General features: G+C 40.1%; 1 protein-coding gene and 1 pseudogene across 1 annotated transcript; both read left to right on the top strand.

Moving 5' to 3' along the window:
• Positions 1-16,699, top strand: Defb135 (defensin beta 135). Its single transcript, XM_087216738.1, has 2 exons — positions 1-3,535; positions 5,174-16,699. Exons 1-2 carry the CDS (start codon positions 3,478-3,480, stop codon positions 5,338-5,340), a joined length of 225 nt encoding a protein of 74 aa, XP_087072864.1. The 5' UTR covers positions 1-3,477; the 3' UTR covers positions 5,341-16,699.
• Positions 16,700-16,854: 155 nt separating this feature from the next.
• On the top strand, positions 16,855-19,188 carry LOC101710560 (cysteine protease ATG4A pseudogene; annotated as a pseudogene).
• Positions 19,189-23,071: the final 3,883 nt, after the last annotated feature.

Here is a 23,071-nt window from a genome sequence, read left to right as displayed (position 1 = left end):
GGGGGCTGTTAGTGCCTGCACAGATTACCTCCTCTGAGCTGGGTGAGGTGGGACAGGGGCTGGGAGCAGCGGTAGGGATGGTGACCCAAAAGCCCTTTCCTGTGGGCTGAGAGCAGCCGGACGGATGGTGGCTGGGAAACCCCTTCCTCTGGACCAGGAGCAGTGAGATGGTGGCTCAGAAGCCCCTCTCTCTGGTCCGGGAGCGGTGGGAGGGATGGTGACCCGGAAGCCCCTTCCTCTGGGCCAGGAGCAGCGGGACAGAAGGTGGCCCAAAAGCCCTTTCCTGTGGGCTGGGAGCAGCAGGAGGGATGGTGGCCCGGAAGCCCCTTCCTCTGGACCAGGAGCAGTGGGACGACGGCTCAGAAGCCCCAACCTCTGGGCCGGGAACAGTGGGACTCAGTACCTTGGTCTGGTGGGCTGGTGTCCTCTGCGTCTTTGTAGTGTGGAATCAGGTGGCTGCCTGTCTGCAGCGGGGTGATTCGATGTCTTCCGGGTGACTCAGGACCTCGGTAGGGCGTGCACAGACCTGTCTGTCTGCAGAGGGCTGATTCGGCGTGTTCTGTGCGACTCAGCACCTCGGTAGGGCATGGGCAGACCTGCCTGCCTGCGGTGGGGTGATTAAGCGTCTTCTGCGCGACTCAGGACCTTGGTAGGGCGTGCACAGACGTGCCTGTCTGCAGCGGGCTGATTCGGCGTGTTCTGTGCGACTCAGGACCTAGGTAGGGCATGGACAGACCTGCCTGTCTGCAGTGGGGTGATTCGGCGTCTTATTTTGATCTTTATTTATACTTTTGGCTTCTCATATAAGAGAAACTTTGTGATATTTAAGTTTGTGTGTCTGATTTATTTCACTTTGCATCACGGTCTCAAGGTGAATCGATTTTCCTACAAATGACTCAAGTTTATCTTTCTTTATGGCAGAGTAAGAGTAATACTTCATTGTGTGTAAACATCATATTTTCTTTTCCATTCATCTGCTGATGGACATATAGGTTGCTTCCAAAATTTAGCTATTACGAATTATGCTTCTCTAAACATGAGTATGCATGCTGCAATGTAGTATGATGTCTTTAATTCTTTTTTTTCTTAACTTCTTTTATTGGTCCATTTGTGGGTTTTTTGCATATATTTTACTATGAAAACCATTTATTTTTTTATTTTTGGTACTGGGGATCAAACTTGGGACCTTGTACTTGCAAGGCAGGTGGCAGAACCACTGAGCTAAATCCCCGGCCTGCTTTTATTTATTTTTTTAAAGAAGGGATTGCTGACAAAGCTGTGGAACTGACAAGATGGGTAGGAAAATGCTTTGAGCATGGATGTAGGGATAAGGTTTGAAGATGAGAATTAACATATATCCTTCTGTGAGTGTGATTGTTGGTTGGGTGAGTAGAGGGCAAATGGTGTAAAAAGTTAAGTGAATTTGTAGCTTCTGACCCAAATTTTCTTTGTGAGATAGGAAGCCATGACATATGGTGAGAGTGGGCTGAACTTGGCTGGAGATGGGACAAATGGCATCTGAGGTTGACTAGAACATGTAAGAGGAAGGAATGGCTTATTTTCTAAAATCAACCTCTTTGGAGGCTTCTGTGACGTTTGCCAGTGACTTTCAAAAGCCCAGGAGTAGAAGCAGTCCCATAGATTGCTTTTCTTCTGGGTAGATACGATGGAAAAAAACCAGAATAATTAGTGTTCTAGGAAAATAATCGATTGATGTGATGTCCTTTGAGTCATTGATATCACTCAGGAAGATTAAAGATTGATATTTTGGGTTGAATTTCATCCACTAAAAGATGTTGAAGTCCTATCCTCCTCTACTATAAATATGACCTTATTTGAAAATAGTGTCTTCATCGATGATTAAGTTAAATGAAGTCATTAGTATGGGCCCTAGCCCAATATGACCATATCCTTATCAGAAGAGCGAAACGATACACAAACATAGACATGTACAGAAGGAAGATACTGTGAAGATGATGTAAGAACACTGACCACAAGTCAAGGAAAGCCTGAGGCTACCTGAAGGTAGGAGAGAGGGCAGGAATAGATCTTTCTGTGATAGCTGTCCTCCTGTTATCTTGATTTGGAACTTCTATCTTGAATAAGTGAGACAATACATAGTTGAGAATAGTAAAGGTCAGTAGTTTGTAATACACTGAGAAGAATAGTGAATTAGAGGAATTTGGTTGGGAGAAGAGACAAGGGACAAGGCCAGCATTCACATTAAACAGTTTGTACTTTAACTCAAAAAGGAGTGATGGGAAGGCTTTGCATAGGGCAAAATGAGTGATCCAATTTCAATGTTATAAAGGTCCTTTTGGTTGCTGAGTGGAGGATGAATGGCAAACATCTAAACATGGTGTGTGAGACAACTGAGGAGGCCATTTACTTAGTTTAGTGACCGATGGTGATGCCTGGGATTCAGTCGCAGTAGCGGAGATGGAGAGAGACAAATGGGTAAGAACTGGGTGTGGGAGGCAGAACTGATAAGGTGTGATGACCAATGTGCTGTAGGTGGCATGAAGGAAAGGAGGCATCAGGATCATGTCAGGTGTTGTTCTGGAAGTGGCACAGGCCTGTTAGGAGAGTGTGAATGCTGCTTGCTTGTCCCAGGTGTCACAAAAAGTGTTCAATCACCTAGGCGGCCAAGAGTCTGTGTCTCTAGTGAAGAACACAGCATTCCACTGAGTCACAGAGGTGGAAAGGTGTTCTCGGGAGAAGACACAAGGAGGGGGTATGTTGTTTACAGTGGAATTGGGCTTCTGGAAATTCCAGTTAGCTATGTAGCACATGCCAGTGCCTGGTAGGAGACCATGGACTGAGTGCAATCCTTGCTCCATTCTAGTGTAGCCACAATCTCTTTAGGGAAATAAGAGCTCCCCAGAGAGCATGGACAAGTCCCCATAACCCCAGCACCGTGAGTCTAAAGAGCACACTCTTGTGTATGTAGGAGTCAGGGAAACCTGTGAGTAAGTTGTGATGCTGCTATTTAGGGTTAATGTGAACTTAGTAAAGTCATTTGTTTCACCTCAGACTCACATGCCTTGCTTTTAAAATAGAAAGAAAAATACCTGCCTGACTTTTTTTGCATGTTAGATAAAAACAACTATCATAAATACTATGTCAGCTACATGAAGTGCCTTTGGTAATCTACTGTGATAGGCATCTGTTCAATGGCTGTATGAGTGCTCAAAGAAGATGCAAAGACATCTACCCAACATCCCACTGGGCCTAGAAAAGGGCTGTCTATACAATGCAAATTGGTTGCTAGCATGCAAGTGACACCCAGCAAGTGTGTTTAATGGCAAGACGTTATGTTCAAAACCAGACCGTTCATTTATTGGACTGCTCAGTGGAGCAAGGCGATGTGCTTGTTCTGAAAGGTTCACTAGCCATGCACCTCCCCATTTCTCAAAAGCTACATATAGAGTAACTCTCCCTTGCATCTCAGATGCATGTTTGCTGATTGATTTGGCCATGAGGAGTCTACGTTTGGTCTTCATGGTCCTTTTCTTGCTGTCCTATGTTCCACCAGGTAAAAATGGGTTCTCTTCCCTGTGGAGTTAGGAATAGCAAAGGGACAGGGCTGTGAAGTTCTATAAAAGTGCAACAAAAGAAAGACTGAGACGAAGGAAGCTGAATAGAACAACATGAACGGAGAGGGATGCTCTTGGTGGTTCCTGGGAATGGAAAGAAGATGCTAAGAACATATCCCAGGAGGCGGTTCTCTTCAGATAAGAAGCTATTTCTTGGTTTGGGTCTTAAAATTCTGTGAAGTTTGCAGGCAAGTTTGGACTGGTGTTTGCAGAAATGGGGGAGAGCACGCAGATAAAGCCTTAGAGGAAAGGTAGGACTTGGGGGTGTTGGGGGGCCTGTTCCTTGAGAACGCTTGGAACTTAGGTTTCCAAGTCAGCTGTCCATGAAAATATTCACTCATTCAGAAGCCAAGGCAAATCTGCAGACAGAGCTGATTGTTAAAATATGAACATAACACAGTGGAATCTTACTTCACATCAGTTTGAAGAGTCAGGATTTCTGTTCTCTGGACAGAAGCAAGTAACTTGATGATAGTGGGGAGAGACCACGTACATCACTAAAGTGAAGGTTCTCAAATTTGTGGTTTCTAGGTACTGCAGAAAGCTCCTACCTCATGCCTCAAACCTTCATATTCAAAAGGTATCATTTAATGACCAAGTATGGAGTAAAGCAGGCACAGGGGAGGATCATGTTGAGACTGTTGCTGCTGTTCTGGGGAGCAGGGCCTCTGGGTACTTCGGATTGTGACTGCACTGGGTTCCTCTGTTTCTACAGAGGTCCCAGAGCTAGTGAAAGCACAGTTGCAAGTTTATTTGCCATCGGCCTTGGGTCACATCACTTTGGTGATTTTCACAGATTGATCACTCAATTGAAACAAAGAGTCAGTCTGTGGTCCCATGGGGGCAGGTGGTGGAGAGTGATAACGGTTAGCATAAAAGAGGAGGTGACTCAGGGCCACCCTCAACCTCACAAACTGCCTTCTCCCCTCTCCATTACCTCTGGTTTCCAGAGGCACCTAGGTTTTAACGTCTCAGAAAATTACCAACAAGAGATTTAAATATGCATTCCAGATATTTCAAACAAATTTCATAGTCATTATCTGTTAGGATGCTCATGAGCACCCTATGATTAAGCCATGACAGATAGGGAGGCATTTAGAAAAAAATCATACAGCATATTAGAGGAATACAGGGCTAGAACAATGGCCTTCTGAAATTTGAATGCAGTGATCTTTCTTTCTTTACATGGACAAACTTCCTTGGACATCCAAAATGCACTCTCTGTGACATCTCCTGCTAGGGGAAGCCCTCAGACTCCTCAGACTCCTGCAACCTCTGCATGCTTTCCATAGCAAGCAGTCCCAAGTGCAGCCTGCTCAGATTTGCTCTCTGCATATAACTGATCAGCAATGGTGGTCTGGGGGAGCTAACAGTAGGGGGCGGGGAAAATAAGGTAGGAACAACTATAAAGGGGGCATCTAGTCATAAGGCATTTTAGATATTTTTTGGGGGATATCTGTGATTATGTTGAGCTCATCTTTAAAAAGTTATAAAATGTAGCCCCAGGTTTGATTTATCCTTGGCACTGTGACATTATGGGACACTCACTGTGAATTAACCTTTGTTTCTGTTGACAATTAGAAGTGGAATGAATCCTTACATAAAAGAAGCCTTTGACAAATGCTGGCTAATGAAAGACGTTTGTAGGAAAAAGTGTGGAAAAAATGAAATAGATCATATTGTCTGTGATAACGCAGATGTGTGCTGCATAACCGAAGAAGAGATGCCTATCCTGGTTGGGTAGTTGTGAGTATCTGAAAACTCCTGCTGATTTCCTCTGGGACCTCAGACCCTTTCAGGAGTATCATCCCATTAAAATGATGCTTTCAGTCTTTCAGTGTTTCTGTGTCCACTGTGTTCTCTTTATTGTCTTTGCTACAGAAATACTTTCTTAATTAAACTCATTTTCCATTTTTTTCTTTTTATTAATTTGTTAATTATCAAAAGTATCTTAAGAATATTTTTTGAAGTATAGGGTATAGGTAGAAAAAAGTACAAATATTGAGTAAACATCTTGAGGATTTTATATATTTCACACACCTGTGTAACAAACACCTTGGTCAAGAAAAGAACACAATAACACTCCAGGCACTACCAGTCACTGTCCCAGAAAGGATATTCTCTGGCTGCACATCTAAAAGCAAAGTCTTAGCACCTGTTTTCAACTTTATATCAATTCAACTTTATATTGAGTGTAATTTACCACTCTCAGTTGTACATACTATTACAATGCAAATATATCTTTGACTTCATTTATAGATGAAGATATTTATAATTTCCACGTTTTGGCCCTCACAAATAGCTCTGTTGGTCTACATTCCCATACATTTTTTTTTTTTTTTTTGTGTGTGTGTGGCAGATATACTGGCATCTGAGGGCAGATACCAGGAGTGGAATTTCCAGGTCACAGGCTATGCATATACTCAGTTTTGGTAGGTAGATACTGTCTGTCTTCTAAATAGGCTATAGAAAAGTCCACATATAGAGTAACCATTACGATCTACAGCATTTAGAATAAAACAAAGCCACAAAACTTCTCCTACACAAATAAAACCAATCTTTAGAGGCTCCAAATCATAAACTGAATTTGTGTATTGCAATTTACAAATCTATTCTGCATTCAAATAAAACTGTCTTAAAATTTTTTTATTAGTACATGTTTGTAGTACATAAGACTATAATGTTGTGGGGAGTAGGTATATATATACATAATTTAATTCTTTTTAACTCATTTCCCCTCTTCTTTCTCCCCTTCCCTCCAAATATAGATTTCCTTTTCACTTACAAAAGATCTATGTCCCTATTTCCTATTGTTGGTCTTTTCTTCAGCTCTTTAAATTATTTATACTTTGAGTTTCTCATATAAGAGAAGTTATGTGATATTAAGCCACATGTCTGATTTATTTCTGTTAATATTATAGTATCAAGGTGCATCCATCTCCCTACAAATGACTCAAATTTTTCTTTATGGTAGAGTAGTACTCCATCACGTATAAATACCACACCTTCTTTATCCATTCATCTGTTGATGGATGTATAGGCAGCTTCTAACATTTATATATGAGGAATTGTGCTGCTATAAATGTGGGTGGACATGTATCAGTGTAATATGATATCTTTGAATCTTTCAGGAAGATACCTAGAAGGGAAATAGCTGGGTTGAATAAAATTTCTAGTTTTATTTTTTTGAGGAATCTCCATTCTGATTTCAATAGCAGATATACTAGTTCACATTCCTGCCAACAATGTAGAATTCCTTTCCCCCTACAGCTTCACTAGTGTTTGTTATTATTTGATTCATTGATGGCAGCCACTCGTTTTGGAGTAAGGTGGAAACTGAGTGGTGTTTTAATTTGCATTTCTCTGATGCCCAGTAATGTTGAACATTTTTTCATGTGTTTATTCACCATTTGTACTTCTTCTTCTGAGAAGTGTCTATTCATTCCAGTTGTCTATTTTTTGAGTGGGTCTTTATTTTTGGGAGCAGTTTGATTTTTTGAGGTCTTTATATATTCCAGATGTTAGTCCTCTGTGCAAGGAGTAGCTGCCATTTTTTTCCCCATTCTGTAGGTTGTCTCTTCACTCTTGGTTGTTTTCATTGCTGTGCAGAAGCTTTTAAACTTGATGTAGTCCTTTTGTTTACTCTTGGTATTATATCTTGTGCAACTGGGTTTCAGTTCAAGAATTTCTTGCCCATGCCTTTGTTTTCAAGAGTTTCACCAATTTTTCTTTGAGAAGATTCAGGGTTTCTGTTTTTATATCCAGGTCTTTGATTTATTTTGATTTGATTTTAGTACAAGATGAAAGGTATGGAGCTAGACTCATTCTTCTGCATGTGGATAGCCAGTTTTCCCTGCATCATTTGTTATAGAGGTTATTTTTCCTCTAATACAAGTTACTGGCTGGCCCCTTTGTAAAAATTCTGAAGGTGTTTGAGGTTATTTCTTGATCCTCGATTCTATCCTGTTGGCCAACATTCCTTTTTTTTTTGTCAGTTTCATGGTGCTTCTTGCTTTGCTTTTGTTGTTAGGATTGCATTGAGTGTTCTGGGTCTCTTCTGGTTCCATACAAATTTTAGAATTGTTTATTCTAGTTTTGTGAAAAAATGCTGTTAATACTTCAATTGAAATTGCATCAAATGTATATATCATTTCAGTAATATGCCCATTTTGACAATATAGGTTCTACCTATCCAAGAACAGGGGATTTTTTTTCCATTTTTTAATGTCTTATTCAGTCTCTTTTTTTATGAGCAGCATCACTTTTAGTATAGAGGCATTTCACTTCCTTGGCTAAGTTATTTTCTATCTATTTAAGTTTTAAAAACTATTATATGTGAAATTGTTTTACCGATTTCTTCCTTAGTGTGTATATTGTTGGTGTACAGGAACACTATTGATTGTTGTGTGTTGATTTTGTATCCTGCCATTTTGCTGAATTTATTAGTTCTATGAGTCTTCTGTTGGAATTTTTGGGGTCTTTCCTGGTAAAAGATCATGTCATCTGCAAATAAGAACAGTTTGACTTCTTCATTTAGTGTTTGAATCCCTTTTATTTTTTTCACTTGCTTGATTGTTCTGGCTAAAGTTTCCAGTACTATATTGAACAGGAATTGTGAGAATGAGGACCTATGTCCTTTGGTGATTTTTTTTCGGTACCAGGGATCAAACTCGGGACCTTCCATTTGCAAGGCAGGCAGCGGAACCACTGAGCTAAATCCCCGGCCCCTTTTGGTGATTTTCTTGAGATAATGCTTTATGTTTGTCCTATTTAATATGATGTTGTTATGGGTTTGTCACCAATGGTTTTTATTCAGAATATTTTTTTTTATCATAAATGGATGTTGAACTTTGTCAAAGCCTTTTCTCCATCTATTTAGATGATTAAATGATTTCTGTCCTTGCCTCTGTTCATATGGTGGGATATATTTGTTGGATTGCATATATTGAGCCATTCTTGCATCCTTGGGATGAAACCTATTGGTCATGCTGTGTGATCTTTTTAATGATTTGTTTCATTCTATTTGCAAGCATCTTGCTGAGGAGTTTTTATGTCTAAGTTCATTAAGAAAATTGGCTCTAGTTTTCTTTTTGGTTGAGCCCTTTTCCAGTTTTAGAATCATGGTCATGCTATCTTGAAGTAACGGGTTTGGTAGTATTCTTCCCTTCCAATATCATGGAGAGTTGGAGGATTATTGACCTTATTTCTTCCCTAACACTGGTAAAATTCAGTGGTGAATCCATCAGATTCTGGTTTTTATTTTTTGATCATAATTTTTTTATTACTGTATCTATTTTTTTATAAGGGAAAATATTTATGAATTCAGGGTAGGCAAGAATTACCTAGGATACAAAAAACCTGATGTATAAAAGAAAAAAATTGATAAATGAGATTGCATCAAAATTTAGAACTTTAAATGACATCATTAAAATGAAAAGTAGTCCTTAAACAGACCATATTTCCAATGGATATAACCTATGACCAGAATATATAAAGAATTCTTAGAGCTCATTAATAGACAACCCAGTTAAAATGTAGACATAAGAAGATGATAAATAGCCAACATAGCACAAGGAATGGTGTGCAATTCTAGAATCAGAAAGATACTAATCAGTACAATAAAAAGATTGAATTATGCACTCATTAGGGAGATGAAATCAAAAGTTTTAAAAGCCTTGTCATGACTTTTTCTTTATGTTGGATTCTCCCCCTTTGTGTTTAATTTGTCACACCCAATGGATTCATTCTGCTGGGTTTCCTGGGGTTGTGATCCTCATTGTCTTTTCCTAGGGTATTGTCTAAAATTTTTGGAGTGCCGGTTTGGTATTCATGAAGTTCCTAAGGTGCTCTTTATCATGAAAGTATCTTATTTCTCCATCCATTTGAAAGATAGTTTTGCAGGGTACATCAATCTGGGTTGGAGGCTGTTTTCTTTTAGGGCTTGGAATATGTCACTCCAAGCTCTTCTTGCCTTGATGGTTTGCATTGACAAGTCTGGTGTGATTCTGATGGGCTTTCCTTTGTATGTGATTTGTTTCTTTTCTCTGACTGCTTGTAGAATTTTATTCTTCTGTTGGATTTCTGGAATCCTAACTATTATATGCCTATGTGTAGATGTTTTTTGATTAAGGCTAGTTGGAGTCCTATATGCCTCACTTATCTGTATGTCAAGTTCTTTTCCCCTGCTTGGGAAGTTTTCTGCCATCACTTCTGTGAACAGTTTTTTTTATGTCATCTGCACTCTCTCTTCTTTCTTCATTGACTCCAGTCAGTCTTATGTTATTCTTCTTTGCATCATCTAGCAGCTTCTGGATTGATTTCTCATGTTCCCTTACAATTTTAAAGCAATTTTTCTTTTCCTCCTCACTAATTGCAATCTTATCTTCTATATGTGAAATTCTATCCTCATATTGGTTCATTCTGCTGCGCAGACTTTCGATGGAGTTTTTAATCTCTTGGAAATCTGTTTGTATCTGTTTAATGGATTCCATTTGTTTCCTATGTTGGGATTCCATCATGTTCCTCAGATCCTCTATTTTTTTTATCTGTGTCCTCTCTAGATTTATTAATCATGTCTTGCACCATGAGCAAAATCTTTGCTGTTATCTGAGTAATTATTTCTGATTTCATTTTTCCCAGATCCTCTTTCGTTACCAGTTCAGAGAGTCCAGGTGGTTGAGTATCAGAGTGTTCCATCTCGTTTCCCTTTGGGGTTGCTGTAGGTGATCCAGAAGTCTGTTTTTGAGGCTTGTTTATATGTGTTCTCATTTCCCTGGGGGTGGGGTGCTTCTGGCACCCACGAGGCTCAGCTTCTCTGCCCTAGGAGCTTGGGATGGCAGCGGGGGAGCTTCCTTCCGGGTTCTGAGACTGGCTCAGCTTCTCTGTCCTAGGAGCTTGGGATGGCGGTGGGGGAGCTTCCTTTCAGGTGCTGGAATGGGCTGAGCTTCACTGCCCTAGGAGCCTGGGACGGAGGCGGGGAGCTTCCTTCCGGGTGCTGGGGCTGGCTGAGCTTCACTGCCTGGATTTTGCTTCTTAATCCATTCTATCTGTCTACTTCTTTTGATTGGTGAATTGAGGCCATTAACATTGATAGTTATAACTGACAGATATTGACTCATCCTTGTCATGATTTTTTTTTTTTTTTTTTTTTTTTTTGGTGTCGGATATTGAACTTGGGTCCTTGCTCTTGCATAGCAGGTGGCGAAACCACTGAGCTAAATCCCTGGCCCAAAGTTTTTTTTTATTTTGGCTCACAGTTTAGGAGATTCTGGTCTTTTTTTTTTTTTTTTTTTTTTGGTACCAGGGATCAAACTGAGGTCCTTGTGCTTGTGCAGCAGGATTTGAAACCACTGAGCTAAATCCCCCACCCTTTTGTCATGATGTTTTACTGTTGTTGGCTCTTATGTCTTTTTTCCCCCTTTATCTTTAGTTTCTTACCTTGCCTGGTGGCTTCCCTCTGGTGAGCCTCATGGAGTTGTGACCTTCTTGCCTTTTTCTAGGATATTGCTTAGAATTGTTTGGAGTGCTGGTTTGGTGTTCATGAAATTTCTCAGGTGTTCTTTGTCATGGAAATATCTAATTTCCCAATAAATTTTGAAAGATAATTTTGCAGGATACAACAGTCCAGGTTGGAAGTTATTTTCTTTTAGGGCTCGAAATACTTGACTCCAGGCTCTCCTTGAGTTGAGGGTTTGTGTTGAGAAGTCTGCTGTGATTCTGATGGGCTTTCCTTTATAGGTGATTTGTTTCTTTTCTCTAACTGCTTGTAGGATTTTGTTCTTCTGTTGGGTTTCCAGGATCCTGAGTATTATATGTCTAGGTGTAGATTTTTTTGATCATGGCTAGGTGGAGTTCTATATGCCTCACTCATCTGTATGTCCAATTCTCCACCTCTGTCTGGGAAGTTTTCTACTATTACTTCTTTGAACAGTTTTTTTTTTTATGTCAATTGTACTTTCTCCTGTTTTTTCGTGGACTCCTATCAGTCTTATGTTATTCTTCTTTGGATCATCTAGCAGCTGCTGAATTGATTTCTCATGGTCCCTTACTATTTTTAAGAGATCTCTGTTTTCATGGTCCTTCACCGCAATCCTGTCTTCTATATCTGATATTCTATCTTCAGATTCTCTTAATCTGCTCTGCATGCTTTCAGTGGAGTTTTTAATATCCTGAATATCTGTTTGAATCTGTTTCATGGATTCCATTTCCTTCTCATGTTGAGTAATTATAGTTTCCATTTCTTTCTTATGCTGGGCATTCGTGGCTTCCAGCATGATTCTGAGCAGTTTCTGTTCTTTAGCCTCTAATCATGTCTTTCACTCTGCTCACCATCTCTGTAGTTATCTGGGAGATTATTTCTGCTTTGAATTTTTCTAGAGCCTCATACATCTGTTTTGTTACTTCCTGTGCTATCAGTTCAGGGTGTCCAGGTAGTTGATTATCAGACTTTTCCATCTCATTTTCCCCAGAATTTGCCTTTTGGGGGGGTGGAAGACTGGGTTTGTGCCTTGCTTAAATGTCTTCTCATTTTTGTTTTTGGTGCTGTCCTTGGTTTTGTTCTTGGATCAATATTTTGAAGTTGCTTATTGTAAGTATCTTTGTTGATGCATTTAGAACCCTTATGGAATGATTGCTTCTCAGAGGTGTCTTCCAGATATAGTTGGTCTTTTGGTTTTGAGTCTCTAATGGCTCTGAAGCTATTTCATTTTTATTATACCAGGAAGGACAACTGATTAGATCAATCACAACACCTTAGCCCAAGTGATACAATCAGCAACATCATAGCATCAAATACATCATTAGAGAATAACAATTTGTGGTAGTTATTAATCTATCACCTTTAAAAATGAAGGGCCTCCTTCAGGGTATGTCTCTGCTGTCACAATAGACAACATGGGCAGCAGTGTGTAGCTATAAGTCAATGAGTCTCAGTAAGCTAGTCCCAGACCCGTGAGATTCAGGCAGATTTCTGGCTGCAAGTCCCAAGTTGAGCTCCCTGTCCTCCTGCAGGGTTGCACTCTGCAAGGTTCTATTGCAGTTTTCAGCTGCCTTTCCCCTGAAGAAAGTCCAGGTTCCGATTGGAACTGATGATCCCTCCAACTTACCAAGCACGGTGGTCTGGTGCGCCTTTATTGCAGAGATTCTCTTCACTTTTCCAGTGGGCTTGTTTTCATCAGGGAGCCTGAGAGAGGCCCTCTCTCTGTTGTTCACTTCTACAGCTCAGGACAATGGCTTTTATGTCCCCCTGTGCCTCTATAGTGTGGAACCAAGCAGCTGCACAGCCAGAAAGCCAGAGGAGGGGGTGGGGTGGGGCCTGTTGTTGGAGGTGCCTGCATGGCCAAGCTGGGGCTGTTGGGCATGCCCAGGGGAGTCCTCCTCACCCTGTCTTGGTTGCAAGCCTGTCTTGTTTGCAAGTTGGTGGAGCAAGCTGGAGGAAGCAGGTTCCAGTTAGGCTGCAACTGCTTGGCCTCACTCGGCTCCTTGCTGTTTTTTTTTAAATGAAAAATTTCCATGTGCGTTTATGAGTAAAGTGGGACTGAAATTTCCTTTCCATACTGTGCTTCAGGGTTTGCTGTGAAGTTGATGCTAGCTTTATGGAATGAGTAGAAACATCTTTCCTATTCTTTCTCTAAAGCACCATTGGTGCATTCTTAAGGTCTACTTACAAACAACCTAATGTTGCACCTCAAACTACTAGAAAAATAGCAAGTCAAGCCCAAAGCTTATATGAGGGAGGAAATTATAAAGAACAGAGCAGAAAGTAATGTAATTGAGACTAAGAGAACAATACAAAGAATGAATCAAAGAGCTGGTTCAATGAAAGGCTAAATAAAATTGATAAAACCTTAGCCAACTTTATCAAAAAAAGGAAAGAAAAAACTCAAATCCATAAGCTGGGCATGGTGGTGCATGCCCGTAATCCCAGCACTCAGAAGGCTGAGGCAGGGGGATCGCTTCGAGTTTGAGGTCAGCCTGAGCTAAATAGTGAGTTCAGAGTCCACTTGAACTACAAAGCAAGACTCTTTCTTGACAACAACAACAACAACAAGAACAACAACAACAAAAACAACAATCTCAAATCCATGCATTTAGGAATGGAAATGGTGAAATCACAATGGATCTTGCAGAAATCCAGAAGAACTTCAATATCTACTTTGAGAATCTTTATTCTAACAAGATGAAAAACACAGAAGGAATGGACAGATTCCTACATACATATGAATTACCAAAGCTGGGCCAGGGATTTAGCTCAGTGGCACCATGCCTGCCTTGCAAGCACAAGGTCCTGAGCTCAATCTCCAGTACCAGAAAAAAAAAGTGGCTGAATTATCAAAGCTGAATCAAGAAGAAATAAAAATTCTGAATAACCCAATATCAGTCAATGAAATCGAAGATGTAATTAAAAACTTAACAACAGAGAAAAATGTAGGTCCTGATGGATTCACTGCTAAACTCTATAAGAAATTTAGAGAAGATCTAATGGCACTAGTCCTCAACTCATTGATGAAATTGAAATGGAAGCAATATTCCCAAAGTCATTCCTGGAAGCAAGCATTACCTTGATACCCAAAGCAGAGAAGAATCCAACCAAAAAAGAAAACTACAGGCCAATCTCCTTAATGAACATGGATATAAAAATCCTCAATAAGATACTGGCAAACAGAATGGAGCAAATCATCAAGAAGATTATAATCATAACCAAGTAGGATTCATCAGGGATGCAAGGATGGTTCAACACACAGGAAGCAATAAATTCAATACACCATATTAACAGAGCCAAAGACAAAAATCACATGATCATTTCAATAGATGCAGAAAAAGCATTTGACAAAGTCCAACACCCATTTATGATAAAAACCCTACAGAAAATTGGAATAGTCTTTATCTCAATCTGATAAAAAGTCATCTATGACAAACCAACAGTCAACATAACACTAAATGGTCAAGAACTGAAAGTTTTCACTCTAATATCAGAAGCAAGACAAGGATGTCCACTGTCACCACTCCTACTCAATATAGTTCTGGAAATAGAGCAATTAGAGAAGAAAAATAAATAAAAGAAAAAAGATAGGAAAGGAAGAAGTTAAACTATTTCCAGATAACATGATTGTGTACAGAACATCCCCAAAACTCCACTAAACGACTTCTAGATTTAATAACAGCATTCAGTAGCACAGCTGGATACAAAGTCAACACTCAAAAATAAACAGCATTCCTGTACATGAATAACAAACTCACCGAATTAGAAATTAGGGACACCACACCTTTCACAATAGCATCCACAAAAAAACACAACTTAGGAATCAATCTAACATATGAAGTAAAAGATCTTTACATTGAAAATCACAGTACTCTGAAAAAGTAAATCAAAGATATCCCTTGCTCTGAATAGGAAGAACCAACATAGTAAAAATAGCCATGCTTCAAAACTGTTGTACAGATTTAATGCCATCCTGATCAAAATACCAATAGCATTCCTCACAGAATTAGAGAAGATAATCCTAAAATTTATTTGGAACCAGAAGAGACCTAGAATAGCAAAAACAATTCTAGGCAACAAAGGCAAGGCAGGAGGCATCACAATACTTGACTTTAAATTATTACAAACTTAGTGTGATCAAAACAGCATGGTACTTGCAAAATAACCCATAATGGACCCAAGGATCAGTGGAACAGATTAGAAGATGGAGGAACAACTCCAAACACACTCAGCTACCTTATCTTTGACAAAGGGGCCAAACACCTTCACTGGAAGAAAGATAGCTTTTTTAATAAATGGTGCTGGAAAAACTGGCTTTCCACACACCAAAGACTAAAACTGGATCCATGTCTCTCACTGGGGACTAAACTAAAATTGAAATGCATCAAAGATCTAGATATTAAAACAGAAACACTAAATCTGCTGGAAGAGAGAATGGTAGAACACTTGAAGACATGGGTGTAGGCAAAGACTTTATGAACAAAACCCTAATTGGATGGGAATCATTACAAAGAATCAACAACTGGGATCTCTTTGTATTAAAAAGCTTTTGCATAGCAAAAGAAATCATCAACAGCATGAAGAGATAACCCACAGAATGGGAAAAAGCTTTGGCCAGCTGTTCCTTAGACAAAGGACTAATATCTAGAACACATAAAAAACTAAAAAAAACTCAAATTCCCCCGATTTAAACACTCAATTCAAAAAGTGGCATCTGAAATGAATAGACAATTCTCAGATGAAGATGTACAAACAGCAAATAAATACATGAAAAAACATTCAGCATGACTGGTCATTCAAGACATGTAAATTAAAGCAATACTGAGATTCTACCACACTCCAGAAAGAATGGCAATTATCAAGAAGTCAACCAATAACAAACGGTAGCAGGGCTGTGGGAGAAAAGGAACCCTTCTCCACTGTTGGTGGGAATGCAGACTGGTGTGACCACTGTGGAAAATAGTGTGGAGATTCTTCAGAAAACTAGCAGTAGGGGTTCCATTTGACCCAGGTATTCACCTTCTTTGTATCTTCCCAAAAGAATTAAAAATATCATACCCCCACAATATACGCAAACCCATGTTTATAGCAGCAGAGCTTGTAATAGCTAAACCTTGGAAACAGCCCAAATGCCCATCAACTGATGCATAGATAAAGAAGATGTGTTTTTTTATACAGTGGCATACTACTCAGCCATAAAGAAGGATAAACTGGAGACATTTCTAGGTAAATGAATGTACCTTGAGACCATACAATGTGTAAATATCACATTGTTTCTCTGGTGTGAGAAAACAAAAGTATAAATAAGGACCAAAATTGATAATAGGCATTGTGAAATAGGAAGAAAATGTTCAAATGGGAAGGGGAACTCGGGAGGGTGGAAGGGGAAATGAAGCAAGGGAAAAAAATGAAAAAAGATGGAAAAAATGGAAACAAAGATTTTGTAAACAAGGAGGGAAAAGGGATTTAAAGGATGGTAGGAGAATGGAAAAAAAAGAAGAATCAAGATATATCATGTATAGGTACAAATTCCCTATGATGAATATGATCATTATATGTTTAAAATGTACTAATAAACTTAATTAAAAAAATAAAGAAGAGGGCCTATGATGACAGCTGGAGAATGGAGTCAGTTTTATCCAAGTATGAAAACCAGATTACTATTTTTGCTGACTACCTAGAAGAATTTCCAGATACAGATGAACTGGTATGGATCCTGGGGAAGCAGATTTCCTTAAAAGAGAAAAATCTAAGCTGTTGTCTGATATAAGTGCTCATCTCTGGTTTACATACAGAAGGAAATTTTCACCAATTGGGGGAACTGGCCCTTCATCAGACGCGGGCTGGGGATGTATACTGCGTTGTGGACAGATGATGCTGGCTCAAGCCTTTATCTGTAGACACTTGGGAAGGGACTGAAACTGGGAGAAACAAAAAGAACAACCCAAAGAATACCAACGGATCCTACAGTGATTCTTAGATAGAAAAGACTGTTGCTATTCTATCCATCAAATGGCACAAATGGGTGTAGGAGAGGGGAAATCAGTTGGCGAATGGTTTGGACCAAATACAGTTGCACAGGTATTAAAAAAACTTGCTTTATTTGATGAATGGAATTCCTTGGCTGTTTATGTTTCAATGGATAACACAGTGGTCATTGAGGATATCAAGAAAATGTGCCGAGTCCTTCCCTTTCATGCTGACACAGCTGACGAAAGCCCCTGGTTCTTTTATCACTTTGAACCAGAGTAAAGGCACCTCTGCCTTCTGCCCAGCCTAGAAACCCCTGCTCCTCATTGTGCCCCTTTGCTTGGGCATACACCAAATCGATCCTGTGTATGTTGATGCATTCAAAGAGTGTTTTAAGATCCCACAGTCTTTAGGGGCATCAGGAGGAAAACCAAATAACACCCATTATGTCATAGGATTCTTAGGTGATGAGCTCATCTTCTTGGATCCTCACACAACCCAGACCTTTGTTGACACTGAAGAGAATGGAACTGTTGATGACCAGACTTTCCATTGCCTGCAGTCCCCACAGCAGATGAACATCCCGAACTTGGATCCTTCTGTAGCATTGGGATTTTTCTGCAAAGAAGAAAAAGACTGATAACTGGTGTAGCCTTGTTCAGAAGCAAATTCTGAAGGAGAATTTAAAGATGTTTGAATTAGTTCAGAAACATCCACCACACTGGCCTCCTTCTGTACCTCCAACCAAGCCAGAGGTGACAACCACTGGGGCAGAATTCATTGGCTCTACTGAACAACTGGAGGACTTGGACCTGGACGAAGATTTTGAGATTCTGAGTGTGTAGTATAGTGGGAACTCAATTTGGACCTCTGTCTTCCATATGGCAATGCAGAAACATGAACTTGTTACGCAAAACTTTTCTAGTCAGCAAGTGCCTGATATGCCAACAGCATACAAACCTGATAACAATCATAATGGAGTCAATCACCATGTCTTAACAAAAAGCAAAAGACAAAGAAAGGACTGACAACAACCCTTCCCAAGGAAGAAATAGAACAGCCACAAACTCTTAAGAGCAGAAAGATTAGGAGGAACCCATTGCTCCCTGACTTATCTTACATAGCTACAGTAAACCTTCAGCAGCTGAAATGAGGACATTTGGAAGACAGACGGCAGCTCCCATTTGTTTCACGCACTGGCAGATGAGAGATGGTTACATCGTTCTTCACCCTTTCAGGTGTGACTTCTTTGGGGCTAAATACTAAGAAGCAATCTGTTCTCTTGCTCAAATAATAAAGTAAATCAGGGAGAAAAAAATAAAGAAGAGAGAATCTTAGGGAACTTATAAAGCAGCTAAAAAGGTAAATGGAAAATAAAAAAATGGCAATGCAACATAAGCATATTTCTGACAGAGTGGCCCATCTTTGACTCTAAGGAAATGAACATAGTGGGATAGCAGAGTACTGTAGTTTTGATGGCCTAGGCCTAGGGAATGCTTAAAGAAGGCACAAATGAGTATACAACTTTAGAAACCGAAGAAAGTGCACTCAAATTCCTGCATTTACCGGATTGTTATGACTTTCTAGATAGTCTCATTCCAGGTTAAGCAGCGTTCTCACACCAGGAAGGAGGCTCCATTCCTACCACAGTGTCTTCTGTGTGTTTCTTCCGCTTTCGAGTTTCAAGGACTGGAACATGAAGTCACCATACTTAGGCAGGTCCTCCCTGAGGATTGAGACTATGGAAGTAACATAATGCACTGAACTGGGGTGAAGGCTCTGGGGAGGACTGGCTGTGAGCCTGGGTTCAGCGTCTTCCTCTTTTCTTGTTGCTGGGACAGCAGCACCAGGGTACAGTTCTCACCAACACCTGGCTACTGAAAGGGCAATCAGAGGCATGTGCTAGTACTGCCTACTGTTCCACTCACTGAACCAAACTGCTCTGGGATTTTTACCACCTTTGATCATGAATCGAGATTTTGTGATTTTTTTCATGTATCTATGAGTGCATGGCTTCTTATTCACAAGGAAAAATGTGGAAGATTGTCAAAATAATAATAAATATAATATGTTACTCTACCACTTAAAATCATTCATTTCGGTTTATTTATTGGTCATCAAATGTCCCTTTCATAATTTATCTGTACCTTTCATTTTATGGGTTAAACTACTTTATTCCAAATATTTTCCCATGTCATTTTAGAATATTCTAAAAATGGTAATTTTAATTACCACATCAATATTCTATTTTATGAATTTTCCACAATATACGTAATCATTTTTGTATTTTTGGCCTTGTTCTGTGCTTATTCTTTTACTATTATGTGCTCTGAAGTTGTTTCATGGTATTCTCTACTATTCAGAAATCAATTTCTGGCTGTTTCCCAGGCATGTGATGACTGGAGTTGCAAATATGCTGAACTATGTAGAGTGAGGAAAACCTTTGGCCCCATGTGTCCTTCGTTGAAAGGAGAATCTTAGTAAAGATTATTTTTAAATAAGAGGAGATTAAAAAATGAAAAGTAACATTATCCACCTAGCACAAATAAGCAAAAAGAGAAGTAGGGTGAAAATGATAGGAGAAAGTAGGATGAAATGAACGAATCACCACATAAGCTGCTAGGTCATTTCTCTGCCTTTCTACATCAGAAAGGATGGAGCCCACAGAAGGGTTGGGAAACATGTTGCCACAGGGCCCCTCTTTCTGTGTAACGGAGCTGACAGCTGAGGCCTGGGCATTTATCGAAGTCTCACAACAACAACCCAACTGTTTTACTTGATATTTATTTTTTGACATTTAGCTTTTAAATTAAGGTTATTAGTACATTTTAGATACATGCAATGATGACATTCATCATAGGGAATTTGTACCTGTGCATGATACATCTTAATTTCTCTTTTTTTCCATTCCCCTGTCCTCCCTTCAGCCCCTTCCCCTCCTTATTTACAAAAGCTTTGTTTCCATTTTCCCTTCTTTTGTCTTTTTTTCTTTCCCCTTCCTTCCTTTCTCCCTCCCCATTCCCTAGTTCTCCCTCCCATTTGAGCATTGTCTTCCTAATTCAAATATCTAGTATACATTTTGGTCCTTATTTACAATTTTGGTTTCTCACACCAGAGAAACTGTGTTGTATTTACACATGTGTTTTCAATTTATTTCACTTAAGATTATGGTCTCAAGGTGCATCCATTTACCTAGAAATGTCTCCAGTTTATCCTTCTTTATAGCTGAGTAGTATGCCATTTTATATATATCCATATATCTATATATCATCCTCACCCATTTATCAGTTGATGGGCATTTGGGCTGTTTCCAAGATTTAGCTATTACAAACTGCTGCTATGAATGTGGATGTGCATATATTGTGGTGGTATGATGCTTTTAATTCTTTAATTCTTTCAGGAATATATGAAGAATGGGAATAGCTGGGTGAAATGGATAGTGCTGGTTTTCTGAGGAATCTCCACACTGATTTCCACAGTGGTTGCACCAGTCTACACTCCCACCAGCAGTGGAGTAGGGTTCCTCTTTCCCCACAGCCCCACCAGCATTTGTTATTGGTTGATTTCATGATAGCAGCCATTCTTTCTGGATAGAGATGGAATCTCAGCATTGTTTTCATTTGCATCTCTCGAAGGACCAGAGGTGAACATTTTAAAATATATTTATTTGCTGTTTGTACTTCTTCATGGATGAGAAGTTGCTATTTGGCTTAGCACCCAGGCCTTTGGTACTGGACTATGGTGATGATTTTGACCCCAGAAAATCACAGCGTTGTCATATGAGGGAGAGCAACTTATTAAAACAGGTGTGACAGGGCTGGGGATTTAGCTCAGTGGTTCTGTTGCCTGCCTCACAAATGGAAAGACCCGAGTTCAATCCCCATGATCCCCTGGTACCAAAAAAAAAGAGGTTTAAAACAGGTGTGAGATCCTGGTTAAAGTAGTATCATTAGCAACAATAGCATCAAGCACAGCCAAGAAACTGACAAACTGTGGTAACTATTAATTTGATACCTTTAACCATAGGAGCATGATCTACAGTTATATAGCAAAATCCAACATCAACTAGGAACTTGTATGCAGTGAGTTTCCCCTTGGTAGAGTGATTTTACCTTGCACGTGTGTGCGGAATTTAAGGGGGAAAGGGGACAAAGCAGAGAGATAAATGAAGAGAAATACAGTAGAAGCAAGGTTGAAGGGTAAAGGATGAATTTGACAAACTGGAGAGCACGGGAGGAGAGAAAGCGTGAAGGAGGAAGCAAAGGAGTATGAAGTGAACTAGAGAGACTAGAGAGTATGCTCAGTTTCATGAAAATATAAAAAAAAATCAGGAAAGACAGTTGAAATAGAGACGCAAGACGGATAAAACAAAAGTGAAAACCTAAATGATCACAACGAAAAAAAAAAACCAGACAGAAAAGGAAAACAAGACAAAACAAAGGAAAACAATAAAATGCCTCTGGTGTCCACAGTTCTGCGGCAGTGTCGGAATCAGAGCCCACCCTGCACTAGGTGACTGCTCCGAGTCCGCAGCAGGATGAGAGCTGGGAATGGGTTGATCTTGGCCTCTGGGTGTGGGGGCTGGGACCAGGCTTCATAGAGGGACCAGCAGCTCTCTCTGTGTCCCTCGCCACTTGCCCTTGTGTCCTTACCCTGTTTGTCTTTGCGTTGCTCTCCCAGTTGCTGTGGTACCCTCGGCTGGGACAGCTCTAGGCTGCTGCCAGTCCCGTGTACGGTTGGATCCTCCCTGTCCTTGCACAGCCTCCATTGGCCTCATTATGGGGTGGGTGGAGTGCTGTTGGTGACTCTGCGTGTGTGTGTGTGTGTGTGTGTGTGTGTGTGTGTACGTGTACTGACTTCTCACTCACTGTCCCGCTGCTGCCCCAGGCTGCTTAAATCTTGTGTGTCAACATCTCTCACTTCGCTAGTCACAAGGCAGGACGGGTCATGCTGTTCTGCTCACTACCTGCTCCACCCATGCTGAGGCCTCTAACCTTGTTGGTGCTGGAGGTCCCAGTTAGCCATGGCGGCCCATCTGGGAGGGAGCGGCTTCCTGGTCGCTTGTCCCCATGGGCTGGCGATATCTGCTGCCAGGCTGCAACGTCCTCTGTGGAGGAAGGCAAAAGAGGTGATGCGGGCCCTATATCTCGTCTGTCCTGTGTGGCTTGTTTGCCACACTATTGCATCTATCAGATTTTTCCTCCCGTCAAGTTTATTGGTCCATTTTAGGTATAAAATACAGTTACCTTCAGCATTGGGATCTTGTACCTTTACACGATGTATCTTGGTTCTTATTTTTTCCCCTTCCCCTGCCCTCCTTTCACCTCCTCCACCCTTCCCTATTTGCAAAGACTTTGTTTCCATTTTTTCCCTTTTCTTATATTTTTTCTTTTCTCTTCTTTCCTTTCTCCTACCCCTCCCACTTCCCCTACTCCTTTAGACCTTTTCTTCCTATTACACAGATTTTACAGAATTTAAAAGGATAGAGAAAGCATATTACAAAAATCTGTTTTGAAATAAATTTGACAACTTCTAAGAAGTAACTTGGAAGACAAATTAATGAAACTGACTCTGGAGGAAATATAAAAGTTGAATAGCTCCTATTAAAGAAAGTATAGTCCTAGCTTGAAAACCTACCCATATGACAACAACAGGCTCATATACATTTTAACTGATGAATTATATCAAACATTTAAAGCAGAAGAAAGATGGAACAATTCTCCCCTCATTTTAGGAAATAAGCATTGTGCTAATTCTAAAAGTGGATAAAGATAATAGAAGAAAAAAGTATGAACATAGATAGAAATTTGTTTAACAAAACAAACTATTAGAAGTCAGATCTGGCAGGATGTAGAAAGTGGTTTTGTTATAGGGTTGGCAGTGTTGGTTCAGCATTGGAAGATCCTCTTCCCTCCTGGGCTGCCTATACTTGTTGGGTACCCCCAACCCAGACCTGGGGTCCCTGCAGGCCCCCTCCTAGCTCTTGGTGGAGCTTCTTCTCCTTCAAAACTCAAACCTGGGATGT

This window comes from Heterocephalus glaber, unplaced genomic scaffold, assembly GCF_053883595.1.
Source record: "Heterocephalus glaber isolate CG9 unplaced genomic scaffold, H.glaber_assembly_v1.0 deba00001460, whole genome shotgun sequence".
NCBI classification, from domain to species: domain Eukaryota; kingdom Metazoa; phylum Chordata; class Mammalia; order Rodentia; family Bathyergidae; genus Heterocephalus; species Heterocephalus glaber.
This window is presented reverse-complemented; position numbering and strand designations above follow the sequence as displayed.

Excerpts from the sequence above, each read along its gene's own strand:
- Defb135 (XM_087216738.1), top strand. The coding sequence starts at position 3,478 with ATGAGGAGTCTACGTTTGGTCTTCATGGTCCTTTTCTTGCTGTCCTAT. Across the intron at positions 3,536-5,173 it reads GCTGTCCTATGTTCCACCAG|TTAGAAGTGGAATGAATCCT; the intron begins GTAAAAATGGGT and ends TTCTGTTGACAA.